At 46.2% G+C, this 27944-nt stretch overlaps 1 protein-coding gene across 1 annotated transcript in view; it reads right to left on the bottom strand.

Moving 5' to 3' along the window:
- Positions 1 to 736: 736 nt before the first annotated feature.
- The window catches only part of LOC124623061 (head-specific guanylate cyclase-like), a 334726-nt gene continuing 307518 nt past the window's right edge, over positions 737 to 27944 (bottom strand). Inside the window, exons 9-11 of the mRNA XM_047148854.1 lie at positions 24753 to 24896; positions 13496 to 13650; positions 737 to 1676 (exon numbers count right to left, since the gene is read on the bottom strand). Of these exons, the coding sequence (XP_047004810.1) occupies positions 1490 to 1676; positions 13496 to 13650; positions 24753 to 24896 (486 nt within the window). The 3' untranslated portion in view covers positions 737 to 1489. The remainder of the gene's footprint in view (positions 1677 to 13495; positions 13651 to 24752; positions 24897 to 27944) is intronic.

Genomic DNA, 27944 nt, shown 5'->3' with positions numbered 1-27944 from the left:
CGTAGAGGGAGACCAACGGATGAATACACTGAGCAGATCAGAGGGATGTAGGCTGCAGTACGTACTGGGAGATGAAGAAGCTTGCACAGGATAGAGTAGCGTGGAGAGCTGCATCAAACCAGTCTCAGGACTGAAGACCACAACAACAACAACAGGGGTTTTGTAGTGAAGTGTTCTGCCCACTGTTGCACAAATTACTTGAAATTTGTGCATCTTTTCTTGTATATCAATACGATAATCATAGCTCGCGTCACAGCCCTGATGTTGAAAATGTGACACCTGTTAAATCACTTCACTATTCTAACACTTTTATAGCATTCTACTGTCAGATTCGTTGTTGGTAATTACTATTTTCGATCTACTGGGTATTTACCTTGAAAGGCCATAGCCTTCATCTAATGTAATGAAATTTTAAGATTATGTTCTGTAGATACTGGAATTTGCTTCAGCCGATGTACGACTCGCTGGAGCTCATCTTCAGTTTGTTGTGTAATTACTGTATCATCTTCAAATAGTAATGCACTTACATTAGTGTCTTACATCACAAGCAAAATGTGTTGGTGTACCGTCAGGCATGTAATACATTTCCCAAACATGCATCAGGGATGAAGTTTGAGTCCAATAAGGTAAGGATTTAATCAGATATGTTAGTACTAACTATGACAATAGTTGATACTGAAGTCAGTGGTGAGTCGTAACCAAACATTAGAATTTATCTCTAAAAATGGATCGTTTGTGGACAAATGTTCACTGGAGCTTTTCTTCTTGTGCTTGGGCTCACGTAAGCTGTCGCCAGCACACCCATCAGCAGAGATGTTACAAGAAGATCGATAGTAGGCACTGGATCAAGCGCACCTATCAGGAGAGAGGCCAAAGACTGACTCGCAAGCAACGCTCCGCCAACGCCCACGCGACCGCAAGTAATTAGATCGCCGCCGCTGACCGGTCTCAGCCTCAGTCAGCAGTCTCAGTCACTTGCACAGTCGCTCAGTCACTAGCTCAGTCACTGGCATACTAACTCCATCCTATTTTGGCGTCTGTCATGCACTGCATAGCGGGATGTGTACTTCACCAGCACTGACGCTAACGTGGACTTTTACAGAATACATGGTCTCTCTCAAGATAGGTAGCTTTCTGTTCAAGTAAATAAAGAATACATGTGTGCAGTTGCGTTGTAGAAAGAGGATACCTGACACCAAACAACAGCCTCTCCCTTGATTACTATGGTACAAGACTACAGTGGCGACGAGAATACAACACTGCTGTCATATACTTTCGCTTGCGTCAGTTTTGGCTACTGATTATAATACACCCTGTTTACATATCGTTTGGCGGTGTTCCTTTTTTCTCCATCAACGTATTCAATGTGATACAGTTCCCTGAAGCACTTCAGCGCCGTAGTTCCACCGTTTAGACTGAAGTGCGCTCCTTGTGTTGCTGGAAGGGTCCCTGAGTGCCGCCACACCAGGACGAGCAGTGTGGCCGGTATTCAGTGACCCAGCAGCTCTCGCTGGGCGGTGTCGATGTGTTCGACCAGAGGCCGGTCGGCGGGCAGCGAAGGGTGGCAGTAGCCCAGCACGAAGTGCGCCGTGCCCTCCACGTCGTCGGGGAAGCCCCGCGGAAGGCACTCTCGCGGCCGCGCCTCGAACTGGAAGCCCTCCGTCTGCGACAGCCACCTGTGGAAACCAACAGCTGGTTGTTTTTTTTTTTTTTTTTTCTTCGCTGCCTCACAAGCTTGCCAGACAAAATGATAGCTGTCCCATTAAGAGAGAACACTGGTAGTTTTGGAGCGCTGTGGAATTGATACCAATCGATTATGTGACCCTCCTCCAGTTAGGTTAGTCATGGCAATGATGTGGTGAGTAAGTGCCAGTTCATTGTGTGGAATAGGCGAAATAAAATGGGTCAACGTGTAGACATAACAGAAAGAAGATATTTTGTTTGGATGCGTCTATGACAACGCTTGAATGAAGCTACTCTGTTTATTGGTGTATCAACGCGGGCTTACAGAGACCATTGTTACAGCACCTGTCGAAGCTGAACTGGCAGTGTTGGAGATCTGCCTAACCTGCATTCAGATACGATATACAGCAGCGTGCTACCAGTTACGTCAAGACAGCCTCGATGACGTGCGAGCTACGGTAATAAAATTCAAATACAGGCCTGGAGAACAGACGAACGGGTGCACGACTGGAGCGGTAGGACCATCGGTAGCTGTGTGTATACCTTTATTTCAAGTATTAAAGACAGACTACGAAAGCGCCTAAATGATCAAGCTAAAGGAATGGTGCACATTTTTACTGGATGTGATCCGTACCCCGTCCACTTACACAGGATGGGGAGATGGACAACGGCTCTCTGCGATTGCGAAGAAACAGTGACGCCTGAACTTGGACTGCCTCATTGTAATTTCCACCAACTAGAACGGGGAAACGTAATGAATGATTTGAACTTGAGAGTGAATATGCACAAAAACGTAAACTCGTGCACTTCACAAAACGAAATATCGTGGTATCCTATGACTATAGTGCCAACGAGTCACATATGGAATTGGTCAGCTCAAAGAAATACCTCGCTGTAAAACGATGTAGAGATATGAAATGGAATGATCACATAGACGCAGTCATAGGTAGATTAGGTGTGAGACTTCAGTTTACTGGTAGAATACTAGGGATATGGATTCGGTCTACAAATGAGATAGTTTGCAAATCACTCGTGCGACCCATCCAAGGATATTATTCAAGTATGTGGGAACCATACAATACAGAACTAACAAGGGATATTGAATGTGGAAGGAGAAGATCAGGTATGTTTGACCCATGAGACAGTATCACAGTGATTCTGAAGAAACTGATTTGGCAGACACTACTTGAAGGTAGATGCAAACTATCCCGGGAAAGCCAACTTACAAAGTTTCAAGAACCGACCTTCGATGATGAAACTAGCAATGTACCACAACTCTCTATGTTCCACTCCGTCAGGACTCCTGAGAATAAGATTAATTACAGCACTCACAGGGTCATTTGAACAGCCATTCCTCCCGCCCTCCATATGTGACAGGAGCGGGAAGGAACCGTAATAACTGGTACAATTGGAAGTAGCCTCTGCCATGCACTTGGCAGTGGTTTTGCAGAATATGGATGTAGATGGGTAGAATAGGTCAAGATACCGAAGAATGGAGGTTACTTAACTCTGCTGCCAATAAAATATCAAGAACACATCATTGTGAGCTTTACAATAGGTAACATGGAGATATTGATGAAGTACCAAATGGACCAAGATCAACGAGTTTTGGAGCGTACGCATGCATGAACAGCAGCAGCAGGATAACGTTGAGAAGAAGTTAACGATGGAACAATGAGGAGGAAAGCTAATTTCACTTTTTAATTTCAGACGACGAAGGTGGGATGGTGATAAGTAGGGTAATCAATGACGTAGGGGAGAGCGGGGCTAGAAGTTATCGAGGTAAGTCGTTCCGATTGAAATAGCTCCGCGAGGGAAAGAGATAAGAATATGAAATAAACACTTCGTGAAATGAAATGCCACAGCGCACCGACGGCAGCCATCGTAAACAGGCCAGTGGTCCCCGGAACATCGGAACGACAGCACGTGCGTCGCTGGCTCACGTATTTTCGTATTTGGTATTTTTTATGTATCTCACGAATTTTAACGAGTAGCTTTTAGTGTTTCAGTATTTTGTTGTAAGGATTTATCTACCGTTTTGGTACACAATGCGTAAATTACCTATATTTCGTATTGTAAACAATATCTTGCTTATATTCCAACATGGGCTAGATATTCCGTTTTCGGGTGCACGTTGTGACCTCGGAACAACTTGCACCAGTTCATTTGTACCAGCAATGGGATATAAATATCGTTATTCTTTTCTTGTGTAGTATGAGGACGTATACCCGGAAAACAACACGAGGTTCTGTGTCAGAGGAGATGATGCAAAAAGCATCAGATGCAGTTCTCAACGATAGCAGGCAAATAAAAACTGTTGCCAAAGAATAAGATATTTGTCATATGAATTTATACAGATTTGTCAAAAAGTAAAGATCTGGGGTAGAAAATATCGCAATTGGTTACAAAAAAGTAGAATTGCTCTATACTGAAGAGCAGGAAGATAAGTGAGCAGAATATCTGTTGCAATGCTTCAATTTTCTTTGGTCTTCTGCCAGAAGAAGTCAAAAAGTTAGCGTACGAATGTGCACTGAAATTCAATGCTCGCAATATTCCACCACCGTGGCACGAATATAAAAAAGCTGGTCCAGACTGGCTGACAGGTTTCTTAAAATGACATCCTCACTTGTCAATAAGAACACCGGAGTCAACGAGTGCCAGCAGGGCGACGTCATTTAACAAACACAATGTTGCTGACTTTTTTTACAAAGCTGAGCACAGTGTTGGATAAATATAAATTTCCACCTTCAAGAATACATAATTTAGATGAAACAGGCGTTACCACACTGCTAAAGCCGAGGAAAATTATTGCCAAGAAGGGAATGAAGCAAGTTGGAGCCTTAGCATCTGCTGAACGAGGAACATTGGCTACAGTGGAACTGGCAGTAAATGCATTAGGTCATGCAGTTCCTCCCATGTTTATTTTCCCATGGCTTAAAAACAAGGATTTGTTTAGAAAAGGCGGACGTCCGGAATCTATCGGCGCAGGAGAAAATCCCCGACCCAGCCGGGAATCGAACCCAGGCCCGTAGGAAAAAATGGTTCAAATGGCTCTGAGCACTATGGGACTTAACAGCTGTGGTCATCAGTCCCCTAGAACTTACAACTAATTAAACCTAACTAACCTAAGGACATCACACACATCCATGCCCGAGGCAGGATTCGAACCTGCGACCGTAGCAGTCGCGCGGTTCCGGACTGCGCGCCTAGAACCGCGAGACCACCGCGGCCGGCAGGCCCGTAGGACAGCAATCCGTCACGCTGACCACGCAGCTATCGGGGCGGACAGAATGGCAGGTTATCGAGATTTAAGTGAGTTTGAACGTGGTGCTATAGTCGCAGCACGAACGATGGAAGACAGCATCTCCGAGGCAGCGATGAAGTGGAAATTTTCCCGTACGACCATTCCACTAGTGTACGGTGAATATCAGGAATGTGGTAAAACATCAAATTTCCGACATTGCTGCGTCCGGAAAAAGATCCTGCAATAACAGGATCAACTATGACTGAAGAGAATCGTTCAACTTGACAGAAGTGCATTCCTTCCGCAAATTGCTGCAGATTTCAGTGCTGAGCCATCAACAAGTGTCAGCGTGACAACTACTCAACGAAACATCATCGATATGGGCTTTCGTAGTCGAAGGCCCAATCGTGTACCCTTGATGAGTGCACGAAACAAAGCTTTACTCATCGACCAGGCCCATCAACACCGATATTGGACTGTTGACGACTGGAGAACCTGGTCGGACGAGTCTCGTTTCAAATTGTATCGAGCGGATGAACGTGTACGGGTATGGAGACAACCTCATGAATCCTTGGACCCTTCATGTCAGCAGGGGATTGTTCAATCTGTTGGAGGCTCTGTAGCGGTGTGGAGCGTGTGCACTTTGAGTGATATGGGACCCCTGGTACTTCTAGACACGACTCTGGCAGGTGAAACCTACGTGAGCATCCTGTCTGATCACCTGCATCCGTTCATGTCCATTGTGAATTTCTTGGGCGATTCCAGCAGGACAATGCGACACCCCACACGTCCGTAATTGCTACAGAGTGGCTCCAGGAACACTCTTCTGAGTTTAAATGCTTCCGCTGGCCACCAAACTTCCCAGACATGAACATTATTGAGCATATCTGGGATGCCTTGCAACGTGCTATTCCCGAAGAGATCTCTAGCCCCTCGTACTCTTACGGATTTATGGACAGCCCTGCAGGATTTACGGTGTCAGTTACCTCCAGAACTACTTCAGACATTAGTAGAGTCCATGGCACGTGGTGTTGTGGCACTTCAACGTGCTCGCGGGGCTCTTCCCCGATATTAGGCAGGTGTATCATTTTCTTTGGCTCTTCAGGGTAGTTCTTCTCGAGCGCCATTTGCTCGCTGTGTTGACTATTTTGCAGGTATTGTACCTGCAGATCATTGTCTAGCTTGGCTGGCTGTACGTCGGCAGCCATTCCACCCCCTACTGCAATCAGTCAGCCACGAAGTTATTTTAATTCTACGCAGTATGCCGCATACTTCGAAGTCTTGTACACAACAGGTCTACTGCTTCCTGAACGAAATGGCAACTGCGCAGAGGATCAAAATGAGGAAACCAATAGTGCAGTATTAAATAAAGTTCTTACGCTAGTGTCGATATGTTATCCAGGAAATGATTGAATATTTCTTGAAAAAAGTAGCAGAAGTGTAGAGGGTGGACAAAAATATGGAAACACCGCACCAAATTCGTGAACGCACCTGTACTTCAAATGGTTCAAATGGCTCTGAGCGCTATGGGACTTAACATCTGAGGTCATCAGTCCCCTAGAACTTAGAACCACTTAAACCTAACTAACCTAAGGACATCACACACATCCAGGCCCGAGGCAGGATTCGAACCTGCGACCGTAGCGGTCGCGCGGTTCCAGACTGAAGCGCCTAGAACCGCTCCGCCACACCGGCCGGCTTGTACCTGTGCACTGCTCTCAATACCATGGGTCAGCCGTTGTCAGAACCGAGTTCTATGAAGGTGCGAATGCATTACGTCGGAGCTTAGTGCACTCGAGCGTGGACACATTACTGATGCTCGTACGGTGTGCGCTTCCTCAGGGAAGGTAGCCGAAGTGTATGGCGTTTCAAGAGGCACCGTATCGAAGATTTAAACACCATACAGGGAAAGCGGGAAAACATCATTCGCTACGTCACAGTGTGGACGTAAGTGTATGTTGAGTGATCGTGTCAGACAACCATTGAAGAGCATTGTGACGAATAATAAGACGACATCTACAAGAGTCACTGCAGAACTGATCGTATCATGTTAGCATCAAAACAGCACGAAGTGAGCTCCGTTACTGGGAATTACAGGCCGAATTGGAATTTCAGAACGACACGTTAGCGATGTAAATGACCCTAACAGGAAAACGTTGCGCCGAAGCCACGAAACCTGGACTTCCCCGCGATGGAAAGAACGTCATTTGGTCGGATGGATCTTATTCCGCACTGTTTCCGACTTCTGGCCATGTTTACGTCCCAAGAGTGAAACATGGAGGGGGTTCGCTGATGTCTTGAGCAGGCATATCGTGATATTCGATAGGCCTTCTTATTACTGGGAGTGAGAAGTGAATGAACAGCATAGCACTGGCCTTTTACAGTATTAAATAACCTATTTGTAAAACAGTATTGTATACTAGGAATAAACCAAATGGGCCAGCACTTTTTTAAACTGAGCAGCCTTGTATTTCGGAGGGTGGAGGCTCCCATCTCCATCCAGCCAACCTGATTTAGGTTTTCAGTGATTTCCCTAAAATTATTCAGGGAAATGCCGGGATGGTTCCTACTATTGGGCAACGGCTGACTACTTGGCCTATTTTTCTCATGTTAAACATGTAAGCGTGAGAGTATTTGTATGTATTAATTACTTTGTTTTTATTGTTCTTAAATTTTAATACCAAAATAAGTCCATTATCCTTGTAAAAGAGATCTACGGAATAATAAAACTTCTACCACTACTACTACTACTACTATTACTGCTAGGTCGCATTACTGCCAAGCATCATGAGACTTTGGCTGATGAGGTCTATCCCATGGTACAATGTCTGTTCTTCAATGGTGATGCTCTGTTCACACAGCCTGCATCATTCAGGACTGGTTTTGTGGGCACGAACATGAACTGTCTCATCTTCCTGGTCACCACAGACACCAAATCTCAGTATTATCGAGCCTCTGTGGTCTACTTAGGAGAGAAGGGTGCGTGACCGCTGTACACCTCAACCATCGTTATCTGAACTTGCCACTATGTTGCAGGGAGAATGGTATAAGACTCCCTTGAAAACCACACAGGACACATACTTGTCATTATAAAGTTCTGAATCCAAAGAAACGTATCTGAAAAGGGCTAACGAACATAGTGTTGTAGAATGAAATTAGGGGAATTAGGTTAGAAAATGAGACATCAAATGTAGTAGATAATTTTTGTTATTTCGGAAGCAAAATGATTGATCATAACAGACTAAAGAAGATACACTACTGGCCATTAAAATTGCTACACCACGAACATGACGTGCTACAGACGCGAAATTTAACCGACAGGAAGAAGATGCTGTGATATGCAAATGATTAGCTTTTCAGAGCATTCACATAAGGTTGGTGCCGGTGGCGACACCTACAACGTGATGACATGAGGAAAATTTCCAACCGATTTATCATACACAAACAGCAATTGACCGGCGTTGCCTGGTGAAACGTTGTTGTGATGCCTCGTGTAAGGAGGAGAAATGCGTACCATCACGTTTCCGTGTTTGATAAAGGTCGGATTGTAGCCTATCGCGATTACGGTTTATCGTATCGCGACATTGCTGCTCGACCCGGTCGAGACCCAATGACTTAGCAGAATATGGAATTAGTGGGTTCAGGAGGGTAATACGGAACGCCGTGCTGGATCCCAACGGCCTCGTGTCACTAGCAGTCGAGATGACAGGCATCTTATCCGCATGGCTGTAACAGATCGTGCAGCCACGTCCCTGTCCCTGAGTCAACAGATGGGGACGTTTGCAAGACAACAACCATCTTCACGAACAGTTCGACGACGTTTGCAGCAGCGTGGACTATCAGCTTGGAGACCATGCCTGCGGTTACCCTTGACGCTGCATCACAGACGGGAGCGCCTGCGATGGTGTACTCAACGACGAACCTGACTGCACGAATGGCAAAACGTCATTTTTTCGGATGAATCCAGGTTCTGTTTACAGCATCACGATGGTCGCATCCGTGTTTGACGACATCTCGATGAACGCACATTGGAATCGTGTATTCGACATCGCCATACTGGCGTATCACCCGATGTGATGGTATAGGGTGCCATTGGTTACACGTCTCGGTCACCTCTTGTTCGCATTGACGGCACTTTGAACAGTGGACGCTACATTTCAGATGTGTTGCGACCCGTGGCTCTACCCTTCATTCGATCCCTGTGAAACCCTACATTTCAGCAGGATAATGCACGACCGCATGTTGCAGGTCCTGTACGGGCCAATTGAAAATGTCTGGTCAATGGTGGCCGAGCGACTGGCTCGTCACAATACGCCAGTCACTACTCTTGATGAACTGTGGTATTGTGTCGAAGCTGCATGGGCAGCTGTACCTGTACACGCCATCCAAGCTCTGTTTGACTCAATGCCCAGAAGTATGGAGGCCGTTATTACGGCCAGAAGTGGTTGTTCTGGATACTGATTTCTCAGGATCTATGCACCCAAATTGCGTGAAACTGTAATCACATGTCAGTTCTAGTGTAATATATTCGTCCAATGAATACACGTTTATCATCTGCTTTTCTTCTTGGTGTAGCAATTTTAATGGCCAGTAGTGTATAAAATGCAGATTTACAATAGCAAGGAAAGCACTTCTGAAAAAGAGAAATTTGTCAACATCGGAAATACACTCTAGGAAGAAGAAGATGAAGGCAGAAAAAAAAGAAAAAGAAAAAGAATTCGCACCACGAAGGAACTATCCGAATGGGACGGAAACCGGTAGATGTGATGTACATGTATAGACGAACAAATGATTACAGTTTCATAAAAACGTGATGATTTATTCAAGAGAAAAGCTTCACCAATTGAGGAAGTCAACAAGGCGTTTGATCACCTCTGGCCATTGCGCAAGCAGTTATTCGGTTTGGCATCGATTGACAGAGTTGTTGGATGTCCTCCTGAGGGATATCGTGCCAAATTCTATCCAACTGCTACGTCAGATCGTTAAAATCCCGAGATGCTTGGAGTGTCTTGCCCAAAATGCTCTAAACATTCTCAGTATGGATGAGATCCGGCGACCTTTCTGGCCAAGGCAGAGTTTGGTAAGCACGAAGACATGCAGTAGAACGCTCGCTTTGTGCAGGAGGGGCATTATTTTGCTGGAATGTAAGTCCGGGATCGCTTGCAGTGAAGGGCAACAAAACGGCGTAGAATATCGTCGACGTACAGCTGTGCTGGAAGGATGCCGTGGATAACGACCAGAACGGTCCTGCTATGAAATGAAATGGCACCACAGAATATTACTCCTGGTTGTCGGGCCGTATAATGGGTGACAGTCAGGTATTGGTACCCCACCGCTACTGGGAACGTCTCCAGGCATTCCTTCGCTGGTCACCGGGGCTTGTTTCTAAGACGGATTCATCACTGAAGACAACTCTACTGCAGTTAATGATATTGCAGGCCAAATGTGCCCGACATCTCTGCAAAAGGCTTGTTGGTGTGTAGAGTTCAACGGAAACGGTGCAAGGATCGCCTTGAGCTCAGCCCCTTTTCTGTGAGCTGAGCCGCCTGTTATTGGTCCTTGTGGTCACTCAAGCACCAGTTGCACGTCGCATCGATGAGTCTGGGGCTCTGAGTGACGACTGCCCAGTCCTCGTGTTCTGTCGTCTCTCTAGCTTGACCACTGCCTTCTTGACGCTGCATTCGGCCATAGTTCCCCAATTCTTGCCAACGTCGTCGAACGATGGCATCGCTCCTATTCAAATGTCAGGTGGTTTGCTCATTTCTCCAACTGATTTCTTTGAGTCCAACTACACGTCATTTCTCAAATTATGATATCTGCATGTGCTCTTCACGTGTCTGTCTGCGAGTCATAGTTGCTGTCCAACTGAACACGGAATGAAATTCGGAAAGATTCCATGCCCTGGTATCCACATGCCCCTTTTTATCATCCTTGCCACCAGAGCGGTGAAATTTTGCTGTAGTGTCACACATTTATTCATCAGCAGCTAAAGTGTACAGTTTTGCATTTTCCGTCGATACTTGTATCGATATCAGTTTGTGACTAATTTGCTTGACTCCTTCGTGATGTGACTTTTTTTTCTCTTAGGGGGTATTAGGAAGCCTTTTCTGAAGGTACTTGTCTGGGGCGAAGTTTTGAGCAGAAGTGAAACGTAGACGGTTAAAAGTTCAGTGAAGAAGAGAATAGTTGATTCTTAAAGTTCGCACTAAGATGAACGCTGAGGACTGAATAGGTAGATCGGATAACTAATGAACAGGTGCTCAACTGAACGGGGGAAAAAAGGAAGCCGGCCGCGGTGGTCTAGCGGTTCTATGCGCGCAGTCCGGAGCCGCGCGACTGCTACGGTCGCAGGTTCGAATCCTGCCTCGGGCATGGATGTGTGTGATGTCATTAGGTTAGTTAGGTTTAATTAGTTCTAAGTTCTAGGGGACTGAGCCATTTGAACCATTTCTTGAAAAAAGAAAATTATGGCACTAATTAACTAAAAGAAGTAAGTGTGTGGTCTGAAAGTTGCAGAGAGAGACCAAGGAGGAAGATTAGGACTTGATGTCCTGACGTCGACGTTGTTAGGGACGGAACACAAGCTTGGATTGGGGAAAAATAGGGAAGAAAGTCGCCCATGCTCTTTCAAAGGAACCAACCCGATATTTGCTTTAAGGAAAGGTTTACTATCTTTTGGTTCCAAAAAAGGATTTTTTAAAAATTGCATTTTTGGATCCATAAAAGTGTTAGAACCCACCCCTGAAACGGCTTTTCCGACTATGGAACGGAAATGTTTGTTACTATCGGTTGAACAAAAAAATGCACCTACCTGAAATCGGCCTTTAGCAGCACCAATTTTTTTCTTTCGGATGAAGAGTTATTGTACCGGTGCTCGCGGGGAAACACACAAAATTCAAATGAAAGTTTGAACGCGAGTGTTTGGAACTTTGCTCCCAAGCATTTGCATTCTGGCGCGAGGAGTGTGGAGTTTGCGACTTTCGTGGCAGTGAGCAGCTTCAACGAAGGGTATCCAGCAATTCTGAAGACCATGACAACGATGGACGTCATCCTGGGACTCTATTCGACGCAGCTCTCCAAGCATTCGGACGACCACCGGATTCAAGCGGCAGAAAACCGCTTGTCACCACCGGCCGCACGAGCGGCTCTGGAGCAGCGCAGGATGGCCCAGATCGAGCAGAACGCCCTCTATGAGGAAGAGGAAGGACTATTTTAGGGACCCGGAAAAGCAGATTGAACGTAAGTTGCATAATATTGCATTTATATGTAGTCAAAACTTCAAATGCGTTTTTCTAGAAATGACTTTCTTTTTATCGCGCGGTATGGTAACTTCAAATCTACTGAATAGAATGGCATGATTCTTTGTTTCCGACGAAGCTAACTAAATTGTCTAGGAGTTGTACCACTTTTATTCCGATCTATTAACAATAAATATTTTTACTTGGCCGACGAAGTCGAAAAATCGATGAGAAAAACCCTATTTTTTCAAATGGCCGCCTTTTTGTTTCCTATGATCCAAATAACTCAAGTTAGGTCAACTCCTAAAGGATCTTATATACTTCGCTAACGTCAAGTCAATTTTGATTTCAGACGAGCCGGCTGACCTGTGACGTGCCGCGCGTGGAGGTCTACATCGAAATTTTGTTTCGTTCCGACGGCGCTTCCGCCTTTGCTCTTCGATATTTCCGGTCGAAAAAATTCCAGTTTGTAGAGGAAATATCAATAAACATTTTGACCAAATTTGACACTGATATCTGTAACACATCCTGAGAAAAAAATTCTCAAAGAACATGCTTTTTTCGGGCCAAAGATAGTAAACCTCCCCTTAAGTGATTTAGGGTAGCTACGGAAATATACATATGGCGTATGGCCGGGCCGGAACTGCTCCTGAATGCCGGTCCAGTTTCTTACCACTGCGCCACCTCGATAGGTAGTTATGCTGAAGTGAAGAGGCTTGCACATGACAGGCTGGCGTTGAGAATGGTATAAAATCAGTTTTACGACTGAGGACCACAACTAGAACAATAAGAGAGATAGGGAAAAAAGAATGCCGGCCGGGGTGGCCGAGCGTTTCAAGGCGCTACAATCTGGAACCGAGCGACCGCTACGGTCGCAGGTTCGGATCCTGCCTCGGGCAGGGATGTGTGTGATGTCCTTAGATTAGTTAGGTTTAAGTAGTTCTAAGTTCTAGGGGACTGATGATCTCAGAAGTTATGTCCCATAGTGCTCAGAGCCATTTGAACCATTTGAAAAAAGAATGGATCAGGAGTCCAATGTAGTGGAGTCTATAATCGCAACTGCGAGGTAGGTTAAATGGAGGTGGGTGGAAGATGTAGTCAGAAGTGATGGTACGGCTCAAGGAAGTTCTTTGCTGGATCCCAAGACATAAAAAAAAAATGACCGATGCGACAGCCCAGTGGAAGATGCATTACAAAACAAGCAGGGATAACGTAGAAGTGTACAGATGAAGACCATAACGCATGGAAAACTCTAGAAGCATGCCTGGTCCAGTAGTGGATGTCTAGCGTCTACTGGTGACAGTGGTGCTTATGAGGTTGGTCGACTTACTGGTAGGTGGTGGGACTGGCGTTGACCCGCAGCGGCTCGCTGCTCGACTCGAACTTGTTGGCCATGGTGACGTGGTGGCCGAACAGGCAGTAGCGGGGCATCACGCGCCCCACCACACCAGCCAGCGCTGCGCCCGTGTGCAGGCCGACGCGCATCTGCAACAGAGCACAGCGCCGCTACCTCAGTGGACAGTCTCTGAACTACCCAGACACCGGTACGCTGCCAGTCTCCAACGTCTTGGTCATGATGGCTCTAGAGCAGGTTTGGCCGCTAACAACATTTTTAGAGTCCCCAACTTGTGGAACTTGTAATGTAGGAGATCTAGACGAACTAATCAGAAAATGCGATGCACTCTTTTAGTAACTGTTCTCGAAGGAACAGATACCATTGATAACCGTGCACCTTCTATAGAATAAATAATAATTAATTGAAACCCTCAGCTGCCGATAGGTGTTGTTGATATACCTCGATGGGGACAGCTAAAAATCTGTGCCCCGACCGGGACTCGAACCCGAGATTCCTGCTTACTTGCCAGACGCTCTATGCATTTTTTTAAATCTCATTTTGTTCGGTTTCGTTCGCTGCATCTGCTCGGGGCGGACGTCGTAAGACATCCGTTTAAGTTCGTTGTTGATCCATTAACTCCGTTCTTTTATTACAGAGGGCAGCTTACCCTCTGACCGAAAACGCTGAGCTACCGTGCCGGCATCCATTTGAGCCACCGAGGACACAGATGAATAGTGCGACTGCAGGGACTTATCCCTTGCACGCTCTCCGTGAGACCCACATTCCCAACTGTCCACAATCTACATACGTAATGTACCTAATATGTATTTGCCCATCCACTCATTACTCGCGCACACTAAGGTGGCTATTCCCGTAAGAGTTCGGGCAACCTGTGCGCATTCGCACAGACGAAGATCAATGGCTGGGTAGCCTTAATATACACTCCTGGAAATGGAAAAAAGAACACATTGACACCGGTGTGTCAGACACACCATACTTGCTCCGGACACTGCGAGAGGGCTGTACAAGCAACGATCACACGCACGGCACAGCGGACACACCAGGAACCGCGGTGTTGGCCGTCGAATGGCGCTAGCTGCGCAGCATTTGTGCACCGCCGCCGTCAGTGTCAGCCAGTTTGCCGTGGCATACGGAGCTCCATCGCAGTCTTTAACACTGGTAGCATGCCGCGACAGCGTGGACGTGAACCGTATGTGCAGTTGACGGACTTTGAGCGAGGGCGTATAGTGGGCATGCGGGAGGCCGGGTGGACGTACCGCCGAATTGCTCAACACGTGGGGCGTGAGGTCTCCACAGTACATCGATGTTGTCGCCAGTGGTCGGCGGAAGGTGCACGTGCCCGTCGACCTGGGACCGGACCGCAGCGACGCACGGATGCACGCCAAGACCGTAGGATCCTACGCAGTGCCGTAGGGGACCGCACCGCCACTTCCCAGCAAATTAGGGACACTGTTGCTCCTGGGGTATCGGCGAGGACCATTCGCAACCGTCTCCATGAAGCTGGGCTACAGTCCCGCACACCGTTAGGCCGTCTTCCGCTCACGCCCCAACATCGTGCAGCCCGCCTCCAGTGGTGTCGCGACAGGCGTGAATGGAGGGACGAATGGAGACGTGTCGTCTTCAACGATGAGAGTCGCTTCTGCCTTGGTGCCAATGATGGTCGTATGCGTGTTTGGCGACGTGCAGGTGAGCGCCACAATCAGGACTGCATACGACTGAGGCACACAGGGCCAACACCCGGCATCATGGTGTGGGGAGCGATCTCCTACACTGGCCGTACACCACTGGTGATCGTCGAGGGGACACTGAATAGTGCACGGTACATCCAAACCGTCATCGAACCCATCGTTCTACCATTCCTAGACCGGCAAGGGAACTTGCTGTTCCAACAGGACAATGCACGTCCGCATGTATCCCGTGCCACCCAACGTGCTCTAGAAGGTGTACGTCAACTACTCTGGCCAGCAAGATCTCCGGATCTGTCCCCCATTGAGAATGTTTGGGAACGGATGAAGCGTCGTCTCACGCGGTCTGCACGTCCAGCATGAACGCTGGTCCAACTGAGGCGCCAGGTGGAAATGGCATGGCAAGCCGTTCCACAGGACTACATCCAGCATCTCTACGATCGTCTCCATGGGAGAATAGCAACCTGCATTGCTGCGAAAGGTGGATATACACTGTACTAGTGCCGACATTGTGCATGCTCTGTTGCCTGTGTCTATGTGCCTATGGTTCTGTCAGTGTGATCATGTGATGTATCTGACCCCAGGAATGTGTCAATAAAGTTTCCCCTTCCTGGGACAATGAATTCACGGTGTTCTTATTTCAATTTCCAGGAGTGTATATATATGAAGATAGTAACTGTTCTCGAAAGAACAGATACCATTGATGACTCTTACGAGAATCGTCACCTTAGTGTGCGCGAGTAATGAGTGGATGGGCAAAAACATATTAGGTTCATTACGTATGTAGATTTTGGACAGTTGGGAATGTGGGTCTCACGGGGAGCGTGCAAGGGATAAGTCCCTGCAGTCGCACTATTCATCTGTGTCCTCGGTGGCTCAAATGGACAGCCGGCACGGTTGCTCAGCGTGTTCGGTCAGAGGGCTGTGTGCTTTCTGATATATATATATATATATACAATCACGGAATCAATGATCAACTTGAACGGATGTCTTGTGACGTCCGACCAGACCCAATGCAACGAACTATATCGACCGAAATGGAAAAGAAAGAAAGAGAAGAAAAAAAAGATGGGTAGAGCGTCTGGCATGTAAGCAGGAGATCCCGGGTTCGAGTCCCGGTCGGGACACACATTTTCAGCTGTCCCCATCGAGGTATATCAACAACACCTGTCGGCAGCTAAGGGTTTCAATTAATTATCATTAACTTTTATTTATTACTCAGAGTAACTATTGATTTATTATGTAATATGCAAGCGTAATTAATATCATTAGTACCTAATTTTATGGAACCTATCTTTATTTTTTATTTAAACACTGTTATATACCCAGTATTTTGGTAGTTTCAAATAGAAGTAGAAACACAACATGACTCTGTACAACGCAAACTTCAGACACAAATGTTAGTAATATATTTGCAAAATTTAAGGAAGAGGTAAGTAAAGTAAGATAACATATTAACTACTAGGTGGAAATGAATGAAAGTGCGGTAGCATATTACCAGAGGTCTCCAAATAGTGTACAGAAAGGTGGGAATCATATGTCGTGAGATCAGCCTAACTGCAGTGTCAAATGACGCCGGCCCATCAGCATGAGGCACTTGAAGGAAGAGGAAAAGACTGTGTGTGTGTGTGTGTGTGTGTGTGTGTGTGTGTGTGTGTGAAGCAGCGAGCAGCTATGGTGCACTGTGGTGGCGTTCTTCATTACAACATAGCCCGGACACATTTGGATGACCTCACACGGGATGAATCATTGGGAAGCTGGAAGAAGGACGAAGTGTAACGTGTGTGGTCCCATTGCATTGTTTCAGATGCGTGGGGAGCGTTTAAAACCACAAGCACTGGTGCCAAAAGGAGAGGAGATGTTCGACCACGGCGAACTGCAGCAGCAGATCATCGTTACACCCTACAACAGGCAAGAAGGGACTCACGTCAGACAGACGGTACAATTGTAACCATTTTTAACAGGAGTGCATGACACGCAATGACACTCTCCTCCGTGGACGGCGACTGCGTGGGGATGGCCGCTTTGTCAGTAAGTTGTGTTACGTTGACACACGCACATCGGCAGCAACGTTTGGGATGGTCCAAAGAACGTAGGGACTGGATCAAAGAGGAGGAGGGGCGCGTGCTCTTCTCGGATGAGAGCAGGATCAGTCTAAGTAGTGATTCTGTACCTACCCTCATATGGAGAGAGGTGAAAACACGCAACGCTCCCAGGGACATTGTCGAACATGATCGATTTTGTGGTCTAAGTGTTATGGTGTGGGGAAGCATAATGCTGAGTGGGCCTGCTGATATCCACATCTTTGAACACGGTGCACTCACTGGTCAACCTTATTGTGAGACTGTACTCCTTCCACAGGTGCGTTTTTCCAGGGGTGCATTCGGCCTTGACTTCATTTTTATGGATGACAATGTGTGACCGTATCGAACAGCGGAGATGGAACAACTGTTGGAACGAAAGGATATTCAGCGAATGGCCTGGCCTCTCCGTTCCCCTGACTTAAATTCCATCGAGCAGATGTGGGATACGATGGGGAGACATTTTCTATGTGTGGTTCAGTAACAGGGTCACAAACAAGCCCTTTGTTTGCAAAAAAATGAAGTAGATTTTATTTTTTTATCTTGTATATGTAGTTGAGAATCTGTTGAGTCCTAGTTTTCGACCTCTAAAACCGTAGGGACAAATTTTTGTGGCCAAAAAACCAAGAGATTTAGCCAGTTTTTTCAGGTGTTTGCCCATTACTCGAAAACTATGCGTCCTACTGAAATGGTTACCCTAACCAAAATGAAAGAGCATTAAATTTTGCGTCGAATGACCTACTTAGATGTCAAAACCGGAGCAGCCGTTTGGCCGCAATCAGTTGTCAAAGTTAGTTTATTTTTGAAACTTCCAGGCAGATTAAAACTGTTGAACGGACCGAGACTCGAACTCAGGACCTATGCTTTTCCAGAGCAAGTGCTCTACCATCTGGGCTACCCAAGCACGACTCAGGCCCCATTCTCACAGCTTTACTTCCGGCGGTACCTCGTTTCCTACTTTCCCAACTTCACAGAAACGCACACTCCGCTGCAGAGTGAAAATCTCATTCTGGAAACATCTCCCAGGCTGTGGCTAAGCCATGTCTCCGCAATATCCTTTCCTCCAGGGGTGCTTGTTCTGCTAGGTTCGCAGGAGAGCTTCTGTGAAGTTTGGAAAGTAGGAGACGAGGTACTGGCGGAAGTAAAGCTGTGAGAAGGGGGCGTGAGTCGTGCTTGGGTAGCTAAGATGGTAGAGCACTTGCCCGCGAAATGCAAAGGTCCCGAGTTCGAATCTCGGTCAGGTACACAGTTTTAATCTGCCAGAAGTTTCATATCAGCGCACACTCCACTGCAGAGTAAAAATCTCATTCTAGTTTATTTTTACCAGCTTTGCTAAAAAGTCGGCTCCAACGCCTGTAACTTAAAGATCGCTACTCCAAATGACAAATGTTAAGTCATCAAAGTTGTAGAGAAAGAAATTTCATGTTACAAAAGCATCTAGTTTTTCAGTTTTAGGCATTATTAAACATTCATACACTTGAAAGTCAAAGTGATTCCATTTTCTTTTTGTAAGTGAAGTGCACAGTACTTGTCAGAAAAAGTACAGTAACACAAAAATGATTATCTCGTCTTTGGCAAACGGTCCTGCACTGTCAACGTCAAATCTTCTAACATATAAGAAGGTATTTGATTTTGATAAACACTGCTTTTATTGTAGTGAGGAAATTGGTGCTAATTGGGAGAAACTTAGCAGACTTCCCTATGCAAAGCAAAATATTGTTCGTAAAGTGGTGGAACTTGAATTAACACATACTGTTATTGGGGTTTCTGTAAGGCGAGGTGATGACTGGGCTCGCGAATTGCTGTAACGTATCCGTGATGAGGACCTTTGTGCTACAAATGCTAAATGTCATAGGTTTTGTCAGAGGGATTTTAACCGGCCAATCAGGGGTGGAGAAAAACAAGGAAGTCCTTGATCCACATAGATGGATGAAGCAATGGAAAAGATTGTTTCCTGCATCGAACAATCGAAGACTGCCAGTTTACTTAGCAGGAGTTAAAGGATTTTGTTGTGGCGTAGCAAGACAGCCACGCCACGGAAGTAGCCGAAAGGCACGCGTTTAGTTTACGCAGGCAAGAGATAGGTCTGTAACAGGATACGTAATGAATGCTATAAAGAAAAGTACGTAGCTTCTGGAATACATAAATTTAATCCATCCTTGTTGTATACATCGCTCTTGACGATACAAGTGAGACTCTTTAGATACAAGCTAGGTCGTAGCCATGGACTTAGCTGAAGGCTATTCTAACTATCTGCTCGGCAAAGGAGCGAGGCTTCGTCAGTGTAGTCGCTAGCTACGTCGTCCGTACAACTGGGCGAGTGCTAGTCCGTATCTCGAGACCTGCCTTGTGGTGGCGCTCGATCTGCGATCACACAGTGGCGACACGCGGGTCCGACATGTACTAATGGACCGCGGCCGATTTAAAACTACCACCTAGCAAGTGTGGTGTCTGGCGGTGACACCACAGACTTAATCACGGATGGCTGGGAACAGGTGTAAGGACCATAGAAACCCGACTATTCCGGAAATATGATGAAGAAATAATGATTGTTGACAGACATGAAAAGAGCAAAGTAGTGTCTCCAAAGTGCGGGCTATAAGATACTATCTGATAGTTTCCGTCACAGCAAGTTATCAGATCCATTACTGCACAGCAATACTCTAGCAGAGGACGAACAAATGTAGTGTAGACCAAATGCATCTACTAAGCGTCTTGCCAATAAAACGCAGTCTGTGGTTTGCTCCTCACAACATTATCTACGTGATCGTTCCAATTTCATCTACATCTACATCTACATTGATACTCCGCAAGCCACCCAACGGTGTGTGGCGGAGGGCACTTTACGTGCCACTGTCATTACCTCCCTTTCCTGTTCCAGTCGCGTATGGTTCGCGGGAAGAACGACTGTCTGAAAGCCTCCGTGCGCGCTCTAATCCCTCTAATTTTACATTCGTGATCTCCTCGGGAGGTATAAGTAGGGGGAAGCAATATATTCGATGCCTCATCCAGAAACGCACCCTCTCGAAACCTGGCGAGCAAGCTACACCGCGATGCAGAGCGCCTCTCTTGCAGAGTCTGCCACTTGAGTTTATTAAACATCTCCGTAACGCTATCACGGTTACCAAATAACCCGGTGACGAAACGCGCCGCTCTTCTTTGGATCTTCTCTATCTCCTCCGTCAACCCGACCTGGTACGGATCCCACACTGATGAGCAATACTCAAGTATAGGTCGAACGAGTGTTTTGTAAGCCACCTCCTTTGTTGATGGACTACATTTTCTAAGCACTCTCCCAATGAATCTCAACCTGGTACCCGCCTTACCAACAATTAATTTTATATGATCATTCCACTTCAAATCGTTCCGTACGCATACTCCCAGATATTTTACAGAAGTAACTGCTACCAGTGTTTGTTCCGCTATCATATAATCATACAATAAAGGGTCCTTCTTTCTATGTATTCGCAATACATTACATTTGTCTATGTTAAGGGTCAGTTGCCACTCCCTGCACCAAGTGCCTATCCGCTGCAGATCTTCCTGTATTTCGCTACAATTTTCTAATGCAGCAACTTCTCTGTATACTACAGCATCATCCGCGAAAAGCCGCATGGAACTTCCGACACTATCTACTAAGTCATTTATATATATTATGAAAAGCAATGGTCCCATAACACTCCCCTGTGGCACGCCAGAGGTTACTTTAACGTCTGTAGACGTCTCTCCATTGATAACAACATGCTGTGTTCTGTTTGCTAAAAACTCTTCAATCCAGCCACACAGCTGGTCTGATATTCCGTAGGCTCTTACTTTGTTTATCAGGCGACAGTGCGGAACTGTATCGAACGCCTTCCGGAAGTCAAGAAAAATAGCATCTAGCTGGGAGCCTGTATCTAATATTTTCTGGGTCTCATGAACAAATAAGGCGAGTTGGGTCTCACACGATCGCTGTTTCCGGAATCCATGTTGATTCCTACATAGTAGATTCTGGGTTTCCAGAAATGACATGATACGCAAGCAAAAAACATGTTCTAAAATTCTACAAGAGATCGACGTAAGAGATATAGGTCTATAGTTTTGCGCATCTGCTCGACGACCCTTCTTGAAGACTGGGACTATCTGTGCTCTTTTTCAATCATTTGGAACCCTCCGTTCCTCTAGAGACTTGCGGTACACGGCTGTTAGAAGGGGGGCAAGTTCTTTCGCATACTCTGTGTAGAATCGAATTGGTATCCCGTCAGGTCCAGTGGACTTTCCTCTATTGAGTGATTCCAGTTGCTTTTCTATTCCTTGGACACTTATTTCGAAGTCAGCCATTTTTTCGTTTGTGCGAGGATTTAGAGAAGGAACTGCAGTGCGGTCTTCCTCTGTGAAACAGCTTTGGAAAAAGGTGTTTAGTATTTCAGCTTTACGCGTGTCATCCTCTGTTTCAATGCCATCATCATCCCGTAGTGTCTGGATATGCTGTTTCGAGCCACTTACTGATTTAACGTAAGACCAGAACTTCCTAGGATTTTCTGTCAAGTCGGTACATAGAATTTTACTTTCGAATTCAATGAACGCTTCACGCATAGCCCTCCTTACGCTAACTTTGACATCGTTTAGCTTCTGTTTGTCTGAGAGGTTTTGGCTGCATTTAAACTTGGAGTGGAGCTCTCTTTGCTTTCGCAGTAGTTTCCTAACTTTGTTGTTGTACCACGGTGGGTTTTTCCCGTCCCTCACAGTTTTACTCGGCACGTACCTGTCTAAAACGCATTTTACGATTGCCTTGAACTTTTTCCATAAACACTCAACATTGTCAGTGTCGGAATAGAAATTTTCGTTTTGATCTGTTAGGTAGTCTGAAATCTGCCTTCTATTACTCTTGCTAAACAGATAAACCTTCCTCCCTTTTTTTATATTCCTATTAACTTCCATATTCAGGGATGCTGCAACGGCCTTATGATCACTGATTCCCTGTTCTGTACATACGGAGTCGAAAAGTTCGGGTCTGTTTGTTATCAGTAGGTCCAAGATGTTATCGCCACGAGTCGGTTCTCTGTTTAATTGCTCGAGGTAATTTTCGGATAGTGCACTCAGTATAATGTCACTCGATGCTCTGTCCCTACCACCCGTCCTAAACATCTGAGTGTCCCAGTCTATATCTGGTAAATTGAAATCTCCACCTAAGACTATAACATGCTGAGAAAATGTATGTGAAATGTATTCCAAATTTTCTCTCAGTTGTTCTGCCACTAATGCTGCTGAGTCGGGAGGTCGGTAAAAGGAGCCAATTATTAACCTAGTTCGGTTGTTTAGTGTAACCTCCACCCATAATAATTCACAGGAACTATCCACTTCTACTTCACTACAGGATAAACTACTACTAACAGCGACGAACACTCCACCACCGGTTGCATGCAATCTATCCTTTCTAAACACCGTCTGTACCTTTGTAAAAATTTCGGCAGAATTTATCTCTGGCTTAAGCCAGCTTTCTGTACCTATAACGATTTCAGCTTCGGTGCTTTCTATCAGCGCTTGAAGTTCCGGTACTTTACCAACGCAGCTTCGACAGTTGACAATTACAATACCGATTGCCGCTTGGTCCCCGCATGTCCTGACTTTGCCCCACACCCGTTGAGGCTGTTGCCCTTTCTGTACTTTCCCAAGGCCATCTAACCTAAAAAACCGCCCAGCCCACGCCACACAACCCCTGCTACCCGTATAGCCGCTTGTTGCGTGTAGTGGACTCCTGACCTATCCAGCGGAACCCGAAACCCCACCACCCTATGGCGCAAGTCGAGGAATCTGCAGCCCACACGGTCGCAGAACCGTCTCAGCCTCTGATTCAGACCCTTCACTCGGCTCTGTACCAAAGGTCCGCAGTCAGTCCTGTCGACGATGCTGCAGATGGTGAGCTCTGCTTTCATCCCGCTAGCGAGACTGGCAGTCTTCACCAAATCAGATAGCCGCCGGAAGCCAGAGAGGATTTCCTCCGATCCATAGCGAGACACATCATTGGTGCCGACATGAGCGACCACCCGCAGATGGGTGCACCCTGTACCCTTCATGGCATCCGGAAGGACCCTTTCCACATCTGGAATGACTCCCCCCGGTATGCACACGGAGTGCACATTGGTTTTCTTCCCCTCTCTTGCTGCCATTTCCCTAAGGGGCCCCATTACGCGCCTGACGTTGGAGCTCCCAACTACCAGTAAGCCCACCCTTTGCGACTGCCCGGATCTTGCAGACTGAGGGGCAACCTCTGGAACAGGACAAGCAGCCATGTCAGGCCGAAGATCAGTATCGGCCTGAGACAGAGCCTGAAACCGGTTCGTCAGACAAACTGGAGAGCTTTCCGTTCAGCCCTCCGGAATGTTTTTCGCCCCCTGCCACACCTTGAAACGACCTCCCACTCTACCACAGGTGAGGGATCAGCCTCAATGCGGGCAGTATCCCGGGCAACCACAGTCGTAGTCCGATCAGGGGATGCGTGGGACGAGCTGGCCGTCCCCGACAAACCCCCATCCGGACCCCCACAGTGATGCCCATTGGCAACAGCCTCAAGCTGTGTGACCGAAGCCAACACTGCCTGAAGCTGGGAGCGAAGGGATGCCAACTCAGCCTGCATCCGAACACAGCAGTTGCAGTCCCTATCCATGCTAAAAACTGTTTTGCAAAGAACGTCTGAACTAATCTACAGAGAGCGCAAACAAATCGACAAAATTTAAACGGTTATTAAAATACAAGATTGCCTAGTAAATGCAGTAATGCTGCTACTTGCGCACTGCTGACACTGCTCGGCGGCGGAAGGAGACTACGCGAATTTACACTATTCAGGTACTAAAACGCGATGCTACAACTCTCAAATACTATAAGACGCCCGAAATTTATGAATTAAACAATGCAAGTACCAAAAACACGCAAAGAAATTAAGAATTAAACTATGTAACAAATGAGTGAGCTAGGAGTATACGACTTGCTGCTGCAGCTGCTTATCCAACGGTGGCAGGGAGCACACTGACTGCGACAAACCGACACTGGCCGTTCAAAACAAAACAGTAGACAAACGACTACGCGAATTTACACTATTCAGGTACTAAAACGCGATGCTACAACTCTCAAATACTATAATACGCCCGAAATTTATGAATTAAACAATGCAAGTACCAAAAACACGCAAAGAAATTAAGAATTAAACTATGTAACAAATGAGTGAGCTAGGAGTATACGACTTGCTGCTGCAGCTGCTTATCCAATGGCGGCAGGGAGTTTGTTCGTAATTGTAATCAATAGGTATTTAGTTGAAGTGACAGCTTTCCCATGTTAATGACCCTTTTTGCTGTAAAGTCACAACGCTGACACGGTCCTAGCACGAAACGATCATTCGCGGTGTGTGAACAGAGTGAATGGTGTTCACTGGGCTCAGAGCGCCATTCGCGCGGTTGCCAGATGGGCTAGGCTGGGCTGTGTACGTACCCTGATGGGCTGGCCGTCGTGTGTGCGGTGCGCGGCGCACGTCTCGATCATGAGCAGCGCCATCCACGCGATCTGCTGCGCATGTGTGGAAGACTGCTTGTGCAGTCCGCCGGCCACGCAGTAGGCGTCTCCTATCGTCTCCACCTGAAACAGAAGAGCGCCGCTCTACAGCCTTTCCCTCCCTTACCTTCCCTCAACCTGTCCTCTGATGTGAACCACTGTGACAGTATGACGTGTAAAATTTATACTTCTATAAAATTTTGGACTTGATCCTCCACACTAAAAGATGTACAAATATTTATAAACGCTATAAAAGTTCCTTTTGTCAACAGCTCAAAAACAAAGGTTCTTCAGATGTCTGTTAGCTGGGAATTATTTTTTGGTTTTTGAAATCCGCCCCAAAAATTTGTAAAAATCTTTCTCACTCTTTTCATTTCCTCTCAGTACAATCGGCATGTCTAATTTTTCTCTACACGATGACCCTTGCTGCAGTGGCTACACCAGTTCTCGTGAGATCACCGAAGTTAACGCTGTCGGGCGTGGCCGGCGCTTGGATGGATGACCATCCAGGCCGCCATGCGCTGTTGCCTTTTTCGGGGTGCACTCAGCCTCGTTTTGCCAGTTGAGGAGCTACTCGACCGAACAGCCGAATAGTAGCGGCTTCGGTCAAGAATACCATCATAAGGACCGGGAGAGTGGTGTGCTGACCCCACGCCCCTCCTATCCGCATCCTCCTCTGAGGATGACACGGAGGTCGGATGGTCCCGATGGGCTACTTGTGGCCTGTAGACAGAGTGGTACACAATGACGGTGTTTCACATTTCCAATTACAGATGTCTAGAGCTGTTGATAAAATATCGATTTATCGAGAATTTTTACAAACAATATCGGCATACATCGGAACATTTTTTCCCACCATATACCGATATCGAAGTGGCAATATCGAGGGCCGATATTTTTGTTTTAATTTTTTTTCGCAATTTTCGGTAAATATTTGAAATTGTTCTTTCGAAATTGTAGTAGAACATAGTTTTGCTTTCACCGTGTAAAGGAGTCTTACTAATTTTTGAGCTTTCAAACCAATTTTAATGCAACTAGTGTGCTACTTCTTCACATCGGCATTCTTCAAAAACAGATGCTGAAAATGATGAACAAAAATCTAAATGAGAAGATTGGTCGTTGCGGTGGAAGGAGACGTGTGAGGGGAAATGCTGACGTAATTGACGCTCAGCGCTACCAACAGAAACTGCAATGTTTAACTTCACCACGCAATTTTGACACTACAATTGCTAGGTCGCTGGCGTTTATAGAAATGAAAAAACAGGGAAGTCGACAAGCAGTGTTCCAGACAAATCGGATATGTAACGAAACCGAACACCGGACACCTTTTATTGTGCCACTTACACGCAGGTACCGTTGTTAGGAAAGTGGTTATTGCCAAGCGTGAAAGTGCATCGTTTGCCTTTTAATTCTTGCTCTAAGGGGGATAGGCAGGCTGCTAGCTTCTTGATGTACAGAGTATCTAATAGTAAAGCAATACTTAAATATACAGTTCTAAAACTGGCATTATATTTACAATATGCAGCCGATATTTTTTTCTTCGATATATGGCTACAACGAAACATTTATTCTGTCCATCGAAGTCCGATAACGATACTTTTTAAATATCGATATATCAGATACCGGCCTGCCGGTGTGGCCGAGCGCTCCAGTCTTGAACCGCCCGACCGCTGCGGTCGCAGGTTCGAATCCTGCCTCGGCCATGGATGTTTGTGATGTCCTTAGGTTAGTTAGGTTTAAGTAGTTCTAAGATCTAGGGGACTGATGACTATCGATGTTAAATCCCATTGTGCTCAGAGCCATTTTTTATGAGATACCCAATATTTTTAAAGATATCAACAGTCCTAGTTTCTAGAGGGAACTCAGTGTACAGGGTGGTTCATTGATGGCGACCGGGCAAAATATCTCACGAAACAAGCATCAAACGAAAAAACTATAAAGAACGAAACTCGTCTAGCTTGAAGGGGAAAACCAGATGGAGCTATGGTTGGCCTGCTAGATGACGCTGCCATGGGTCAAACGGATATCAACGGCGTTTTTTTAAAAATAGGAACCCCCATTTTTTATTACATACTCGTGTAGTAGGTAAAGAAATATGAATGTTTTAGTTGGACCACTTTTTTCGCTTTGTGATAGATGGCTCTGTAAGAGTCACAAACGGATAAGTACGTGGTATCACGTAACATTTCGTCAGTGGGGACGGTATTTGCTTCGTGATACATTACCCGTGTTAAAATGGACCGTTTACCAACTGCGGCAAAGATCGATATCGTGTTGATGAATGGCTACTGTGATCAAAATGCCCAACGGGCGTGTGCTATGTATGCTGCTCGGTATCGTGGACGACATCATCCAAGTGTCCGGAGCGTTCGCCGGAAAATTACGTTATATAAGAAAACAGGAAGTTTTCAGCCACATGTGAAACGTCAGCCACGACCTGCAACAAATGATGATGCCCAAGTAGGTGTTTTAGCTGCTGCCGCGACGGATTTTTTTTGTAAGCGTTCTATTTAGCGACGAAGCGTCATTCACCAACAGCGGTAACGTAAATCGGCATAATATGCACTATTGGCCAACGGAAAATCCACGATGGCTGCGACAAGTGGAACATCAGCGACCTTGTCGAGTTAATGTATGGTGTGGCATTATGGGAGGAAGGATAATGGGCCCCCATTTTATCGATGGCAACCTAAATGGTGCGATGTATGCTGATTTCCTATGTAATGTTCTACCGACGTTACTACAAGATGTTTCACTGCATGACATAATGGCGATGTACTTCCAACATCATGGATGTCTGGCACATAGCTCGCGCGCGGTTGAAGCGGTATTGAATAGAATATTTCATGACAGGTGGATTGGTCATCGAAGCACCATACCATGGCCCGCGCGTTCACCGGATCTGACGTCCCCGGATTTCTTTCTGTGGGAAAAGTTGAAGGATATTTGCTATCGTGATCCACCGATAACGCCTGACAACATGCGTCAGCGCATTGTCAATGCATGTGCGAACATTACGGAAGGCGAACTACTCGCTGTTGAGAGGAATGTCGTTACACGTCTTGCCAAATGCACTGAGGTTGACGGACACCATTTTGAGCATTTATTGCGTTAATGTGGTATTTACAAGTA

This window comes from Schistocerca americana, chromosome 7 (genome assembly GCF_021461395.2).
Source record: "Schistocerca americana isolate TAMUIC-IGC-003095 chromosome 7, iqSchAmer2.1, whole genome shotgun sequence".
Lineage (NCBI taxonomy): Eukaryota > Metazoa > Arthropoda > Insecta > Orthoptera > Acrididae > Schistocerca > Schistocerca americana.
The sequence above is the reverse complement of the archived record's forward strand: the minus strand, read 5'-3'. Positions and strand labels throughout refer to the sequence as shown.